The following is a 7,418-nucleotide window of genomic DNA, read 5'->3' on the forward strand; positions in this document are numbered from 1 at the left end:
GGGGGGGGGGTAATAACATCGCACATCAGGTATATAGAGCAGGCCAGGTGGGTTATTGAGATGCAGCTGCAGAGGATCATGACGGGGTGAATGGGCTCTATGAGAGTGCCCGCGTGTAAGCGTTGTGCGTGCGAGCGCCGTAAAGTGGCACGCATGTGTGAGTGTGCGCTTGTGTGTGTGAGAGTGTATTAGTGATTTTGTGTGTGTGTGTGTGTGTGTGTGTGTGCGTGTGTGTGTGTGTGCGTGTGTGTGTGTTTGTGCAGGGTGGTCAGGATGAGAAACTGCGACAAAAGCGAAGCGTGCTCTCGCTACCATTGTCCAAAGGGGGGGGGGGGAGAACTATGGAGGAACCCAACCCACCGGGCAAAAACGAACGTACGTGGCTTATCATACGGACTGACCCAGAGGGAGAGGAAGGGGAGGGGGTGTCAAGGACAGCTAGCACCTTGTTATCGAGCTGACTGCGCTGACGGGTCTGACCGTGACCGGACACTGCGGGCGGGCCAGCGCTGAGTTACGCTCTGGACACGACAGACACTCTTCGAACACTATACCCTACTAAAAAAGAAAAAAAATGCTAGAAAGTTTAAGACCGATTTGTCTGTTTTTCAAATGTGTAAACTTGGCACACTTCCTGATGTCGAGCTTCAACTTAACACCACGAAGCGTGCAAACTTTGCACACTTCGCAAACGTCTAGGCAACTTTTGACACTTGGTATGTATTTCCAAGTGTGAAAAGTGTGTGCGAAGCACACTTACAGTGTTCAAAATTGCACACTTGTTTTACCAGCAGTGTACTGTGAGCGTGACAATCCTAACACACGCTGGGTATAAAAAAGGGGAAAATTATAACAATCCTTTGGTTGTTAATACACACATAAATTGTTGATGTGTGACCCTCGGTGTGACCACTTAGTACAAAACATCGTGTTTTCTTTTCTAAAACAGTGAGAGAGCAAGCATTTTAAAGTGAAGTTTACTGACAAAATTCATTTTTGGAGTAATTGTGCGAAGAGAAAAACTGTGCCTAGTTGAACCAACAATTGGTTACGACGATACGGGCGACATCGAAGGACAGGGGAGGAGGGGGGTGTCTGTCGGTCCGGTCGGTCCACCATGTCCAAAAAGCAGCGTCAGAGAGAGGATAGAATTGACATCGGACAAGATGATTAGGGCCTAGGCATGCTTGAGTCAGATGGCAGCCCGTGAGTGGACGACCACCATGCTGGCCGCCGGCGTAAGAAAAGTACACATAATAACAACACCCTCCCCCTCCCTTTCCCCCAATCCAAAAAGAAAAATCGAAAACGATTATTACTGCTTTAAATACTCTTACTGCCACCGCGTAACGGCATTTGTCTGAAACGTGGCCAAAAGAAACATCATTTTATGGTGACCTACTCTCACGTGACGACACCAACGACACGTCCGCGTCCTCTCCGCCAGCAGCGGGAGAGCATTCCTGCTCGGCTAATTAGGCCTCTTTGAGTCGGCTGACTGACAGTGTTCGCCTGACATTTGCACGCGCGGAGGTGGCCGATGACCCCCCCGTGCGAGTTGAGCTGCCAACACACGTAGTCACGCCCCCACCCCCTCCCACCGTCACGCCGCCAGGGGCGAGTCCAGAGGGCTAGAACGCTGCGTTCGACCCATTTATTATCCTAGGATGAGGCGAAGATAAAGCAAAACGATACACACAACAACAACAACATCAACAGCGAGGCAAAAACTGAAGACGCGTAAAACGGCCCCGAGTAATAAATAAACCTAAAGACGGGCGGAGGAGATAAAATGCTGCATTCAGGAGCCGCTTTTTGTAGGGCGTTCAGTTAATCGTCGGGCTATACGCTCGGCTCGGCTGATTGGTGGGATGAGAGCCTTTCGGCGCTCGTCGATCGATTACATCATCGAGATGTGAGATTCGATTCCGCTGCATTCGGGCCCAATCTGTAACCATTCTTCGTGACGGGTGGCCGCGTAGGACTTCCCCCTCGGGCCAGAGCCGCGACCACAGCGCTACCCGGTGCGGCGGCGGTGGCGCCAAGGAGCAGGCGGGGGTTCAAGGTCCTCTCGACGGAGGGCGCCACCACCCGACCGGAAGGGCAGCGGCGGCCGCGGGAAAGGCGGCACGGTTTGAAGTGCGCTCTCTGGGACTCACCTAGGCTGCCGAGTTCCTGGGGCGCGAGCGGGGCACGCGCGTCGCCCGGGGCGCCGCCGACGACCGAGCTGGAGGGCAGCGACAGCCTGTCCGTGCTCATGGACAGCACGGAGCCGCGGCGGGACAGGCGCGTCCCCTGGCCGCCCGCCGCCGTGCTGCCGCTGGCCTGGCTCAGCACGTCTGAAAACACGGGAGGAAAATAATGGCAGCGTGAGCAAGTGTACGGGAGGTGAGAAAAAAAGCGACTGGGGGAGGGAAATGAAAACTGATCAGAGGATATGACAATCTCATGGGAACGATTCAGAGGCCCATGTCTTGATGATCAAATTGGAAGCTTTTTAACATTTAACAACCCAACCAGTAAATTGAAGAGAAACTAGTGTTTGTTGAACATGGCAGGTATCACCTTCTAAAGGTAATTAACTTAGAGGGATTTCTAACACATTGGCAACTGTCCGCACAAGGCATCGCAAAGCACGTTTAGTTTCCAATTATTTAGTCAAAAAGTCTCTGCAGTCTCTGCAGCAGGGTTTCAGGGAGCAGAGACTCCACTACCTTAATTACCTCCATTGGGACTTTTGATGCTGTATGCTGTGCTTTTGGTAAACCTTCTCGGATACTTTCGGAAGTAATCTGGCTTGACAGTCCTGCGACGCCTCCTGAGGTAACGAGCCAGAATGCCAAGCACAGCTACACCTGCTGTCACTGACATGATAACAATCTGAAACATAAATTTACAAGAGATGAAATCTAACAGCTTAACTCTGAAAAAACTGACAAAATACAACTAATGGAGATTTATACATGGCAAACAATGGCAAATATTTCATTCCCAATAAAGATCAGTAATACAATAAAAATCCTTTCACACAAAGAAACAATTGCATATTTCAAAACGTATGTATAATTCGGATACGGGCATCAAAAGACGAGGGGAATCGAAATAAAGGTGCTAACGAAGTGCTAAACTTACCCTCTGAGTTGACATTCGCCCGAGCAGAGCAGTTGACGGCAGTAGTGTCTTCATACCAGTCACCACAGGACTAATCTGGTCTGCTCCTGCCATTTTGCTTGTTTTTTCAAACAACTCTTGCTACTTTATTTCAGTTTTCAGTGTTGGGATGCATTACATTTAACCGAGATCATAACCTCAACTCTACGACACCGGAACACCGAGCATGGTGGCTACGATCAGCTGATCCACAGACCTCCGTTTGATAAGAGCAAAAAGTGCCTCACACGCAGTTTTAAAGGTTTGTCGAGTGCTGAACGACCCTAGATTAAAGCTAAAAGTTATGGTGCTAATAAATTTGGAGATGTAATTGAAAAATTAAAACAAATTTCGATTTTAGCAGCCGACGCGGTAGCGGACGATTTTTGAAAGACGCTTACTGCCTTCCTGTAAACCAAGAACGACCCGAACGATGGGGTGAGAGGAGGAGAGGTGGGAAGGGAAGGAGAGGGCAGGGGCAAGGGTTGGGTGTTGGGTTAGGGGAAGGGGTGTGTTGTGTTCAAGCAATTTTGTTATTGAAAAGTTCCAACAATCTACTTCAAATTTTTTATAGAGCTCGTGATTTTTGTGGAACTTATGCTGAATGACTAAGTGACCAATATTTATTTGAAGCACAGGGTTAACAAACCAAATATCTGTCACTATGGAGGTTGAATTTGAAGATATTATAGAGGATGATTCAAGGAAAAGCATCAATGAGTTACCTGATGAAGTTCTAGAATACATTTTCAGCTTAGTGTCTCCCTACAAAGATTTAAAGGAGTGTATGCTTGTCAGCAAAAGATGGAATGAAATAGTTAAAAGTAAGTTGCTTAAAGTCTGTTTTACCTAACCCTCATATTTCTTCTGTGTAATTTTGTTTTGTTTATTACTTTTGCCTATCCTTTTAAAATAGCACTTAAGTTTAAATTCTAACTCCGATGCCCAACTTGAACATTGTACCATTGTTGATATTCACTTTATGTGGACTGTAATTGTTGTTAATTGATATTCTGTTTCATCTCATCTGCAATTTTTTTCTAGATGTTGTGAGACTTCTCACCCTTAAGCTTACCAATGCTATCAGCAATATGGATGTTGCTTGGCAAACTATTACTCCAGCTGAAATGGCTCCGAGCATCACCAAGAGATATTCCCATTCAGCTTGCTATCACGGTATGGTATCTCAATCATTTGCCCTCCTCCATACATTAAATTTTGCTTCATTAATCATTTATTATTTGTGTTGCCATCAGAAAATTCCATGTATGTCTTTGGAGGTTGTACATCAACCAGTACAACTTTCAATGATTTATGGCGATTGGATCTAAATAAAAGACAGTGGGTCCGGCCTTTAACCATGGGCACATATCCATCTCCTAAATCTTGTGCAACTATGGTTGAATACAAAGATGCTCTTATTGTATTTGGTGGCTGGACCCTTCCATCACCCTTTCCTCTTCATCAGGTATTGAAATTAAAGAAAATAAAACAATCAGCGTGACAGTTATGGTATTTTGAGCTTTCTGTTGATCTATGGACAATTAATTTTGCTTTCTCCAATTTTCTCTTAGGCTTGGAGGCTGTTTAATGAACTACACATTTATAGTATTGTAAAAAATCGCTGGATGTGTATAAACACAGCATTTTCACCACCTGGAATGGCTGGTCATTCTGCATCAGTCCATGGAGACACAATGGTGGTATTTGGCGGACTGAAGGCTGAGCCCCATGGACAATACTCTTGGTATTTCATTAGACACTTTACCTCTTAATTTCATTAGCTTACCTACCATCAATTTTTGTTCATTATTGTTTGTTATTATTAATTTAAGTTCGAATGATGTCTGGTGTTTTGACCTGGAAACTCAAGAGTGGCATAAACAAGCCACATCTGATGTCAAACCTCATGCTCGTTATGGTCAGTCGCAAATCTGGTTGGGGAAAGACCACCTCCTTATAATTGGTAAGTTACTTTTAGCAGGGCAGTCTCATGGCGATGCTGAATGTTTTGAGTTATTCATTCTTTTAAAATAATACTCTTGTCTTTTCTCTTAGGTGGATGTGGTGGTCCAAATATGGTATTCAATGATGTTTGGTTACTGTCCTTAGCTGGCAAAGTGTGGGTTTGGAGGGAAGTTGAGGTACAAAACCGTGAATGGTCAGCTACTTATATGTGGTGCCATCGTGCTTGTAGGGTAAGACATGCCTTAAATATTTTTTATTGCTATTATGTGTGTGTTATGATTAGAGCTAGCTAGGTTTAGCTGGCTTAACCTAGGGCCGACTATCCCAGTTTGGTAATTGTAGGTGAAGCTTCTTTTACTACGGGCTCTACATACACATTATTTTTTGTTTAGGTTGGAAATCAAGTTGTTATGATGAGCAGGGACCCTAGACCTCTCAAAAGAAAGCCTCAGAATGGAGTTAAAACTAAACCCAGATCTCGAATATCATCTGTCTGGGTTCCTCCACGATATGAAGAAGCAGCCCCCAACATGCCACAACGTATTACTCCAGCCTTTCGTGTCGATAAGGACTTTAATGTTAATGGTCAACGAGGAACATTTTTACGGGGCAGTGTAACACACAGAATGTCCAATGGAGCTCCCAGCAATGAACATGCTTCTGGTTCAGATTCTGACTCAAGACCTGGGACTAGTGGTGTGAATGGTATTAAAAGATCAAAGAATGCAGAAACACAAGAGAGTGTTCATATGGAATGTGAGCCAGGTCCAAGTGGTGTGAATAATCAACCACCAATCAACATGCATCCAGATTGTCAACCTGGTCCAAGTGGAATAAGCAAACCTGCTAATACGAGCAGAAATTCTATTTCCCCTGGCAAGAGTGATAATAGTCCTGATAACTTGGCTGCTTCAAGCCCTAGTACCCTAAACTGGGATCGGCTAAGGCCAACCAATCGCTCTCCTAATGGGGAAAGTCCTAACCGTGCAGGTGCAATTGTGATGGCAGCTTTCCAGGATGGGGAACAACCAGTTCGACCGGCCCCGTCAAGGGCTCGTGAGAGACAACTTCAAGCTCTTCAGAGGTTTGAGGAACGAATGCGATTTAATAATCAGCCTCGAGTTCAGGAGCCATCCAATAGTGAAGATGCTCCTGTTAAACTTCAGAGGACCATGGTGGTATGTGTCATGGATATCACAAAAATTTTAGAAGAAGAGTGTTCAGCTAGGTGGTTAGCATTGAATACAGAAGCTCTCAGCACTGGTCCGGAAGAAACCCTTTTGTATACACTTGTTGCTGGGCGAGGAGAACTTATCATGTTTGGTGGGATTCATAGGGAAGCTATGACACTAATGACTAACTCGCAAATCAATTCTGCAAGCAATCTATCAAATTCATTGCACTTTATTTCTGCACCACATGGTGTAATTTGAAGACTGAAAATATCTCTGAACAAAATGACTGGAAGTTTACTTCACCATTTTTCCCCCTGTAAGATGTGTTGAGTCATAGTAATGTTAAAGCACTGTTCCTTTAAAAAATGCTACTTAATAGTGCATTGTTTAACTAATTTTAAGTTTTGCCACTCAGCTATTTGTTGATATCAATTAGAACTTGAAAAGTAATTTTATTTTGTCTGGTTTTGTTTCATGTTACAATTTAGGTGAAGTTATTAATAATTTCTATCAATTGAATCTTGCTTTGGACCTTTACTTGTTAATTAACCTCAACACTGCTGAAACCTTTGATAAGACTTTGTTATATTACTTTTATGCAATAAACAATATGCTGCAAAGTTCCCTACTTTGATTTCAAAAATTATACGTTTAAAAAAACCTCTGTAAGACTTGTCTGATACCATTCATGTCTCACCCCTGAAAAATATTGGTACCATTGGATTGGAACATTGGACCAATGGAACTGATTTGTGCCCCTGTTGGCTCTCAGCTCTCATGATAAGATGGCAATTCATCACACAACTTTCTGTTGCTCACATACTAAAGTAACAGCTATGTCATGTCCAACTAATGGTAGCAGTGTAGTTGTCTAATGAACAGTCTGAAACCTCATTTTAGTGTAACCATATTCGCCACAATGAGGGTCTACCAAATTTTGGACAGCTCAATGCAGAAGGTACAGGATGATTTTGATACTTGGATTTTGCAATCAGCAACCTCTTCCATTCACATGGTCTGAAACTCTTTGCTACATATTTGCGGTATCATTTAAAGCAATTGACAACACCAAAGAACAGCCCCTTCTCCTGAACCATCACTATAATAGGTAAATCAAAGCTGTGT

General features: G+C 44.2%; 2 protein-coding genes across 2 annotated transcripts in view; one reads left to right on the forward strand and one right to left on the reverse strand.

Moving 5' to 3' along the window:
• The window catches only part of LOC113206606 (mitoguardin), a 100,008-nt gene extending 96,475 nt beyond the window's left edge, over window positions 1-3,533 (reverse strand). Inside the window, exons 1-3 of the mRNA XM_026422765.2 lie at window positions 3,133-3,533; window positions 2,724-2,880; window positions 2,160-2,339 (exon numbers count right to left, since the gene is read on the reverse strand). Coding sequence (XP_026278550.1) covers window positions 2,160-2,339; window positions 2,724-2,880; window positions 3,133-3,225 — 430 coding nt within the window. The 5' untranslated portion in view covers window positions 3,226-3,533. The remainder of the gene's footprint in view (window positions 1-2,159; window positions 2,340-2,723; window positions 2,881-3,132) is intronic.
• Window positions 3,534-3,655: 122 nt separating this feature from the next.
• Window positions 3,656-6,918, forward strand: LOC113206599 (F-box only protein 42). Its single transcript, XM_026422753.2, has 7 exons — window positions 3,656-3,974; window positions 4,195-4,326; window positions 4,407-4,618; window positions 4,725-4,897; window positions 4,986-5,116; window positions 5,209-5,348; window positions 5,511-6,918. Exons 1-7 carry the CDS (start codon window positions 3,815-3,817, stop codon window positions 6,549-6,551), a joined length of 1,989 nt encoding a protein of 662 aa, XP_026278538.1. The 5' UTR covers window positions 3,656-3,814; the 3' UTR covers window positions 6,552-6,918.
• Window positions 6,919-7,418: the final 500 nt, after the last annotated feature.

The sequence above is a fragment of the Frankliniella occidentalis genome, unplaced genomic scaffold (assembly GCF_000697945.3).
Source record: "Frankliniella occidentalis isolate FOCC.00 unplaced genomic scaffold, Focc_3.1 Scaffold42, whole genome shotgun sequence".
NCBI lineage: Eukaryota > Metazoa > Arthropoda > Insecta > Thysanoptera > Thripidae > Frankliniella > Frankliniella occidentalis.

Excerpts from the sequence above, each read along its gene's own strand:
- LOC113206599 (XM_026422753.2), top strand. The coding sequence starts at position 3,815 with ATGGAGGTTGAATTTGAAGATATTATAGAGGATGATTCAAGGAAAAGC. Across the intron at positions 4,327-4,406 it reads CCATTCAGCTTGCTATCACG|AAAATTCCATGTATGTCTTT; the intron begins GTATGGTATCTC and ends TGTTGCCATCAG. Across the intron at positions 5,117-5,208 it reads AGACCACCTCCTTATAATTG|GTGGATGTGGTGGTCCAAAT; the intron begins GTAAGTTACTTT and ends CTTTTCTCTTAG.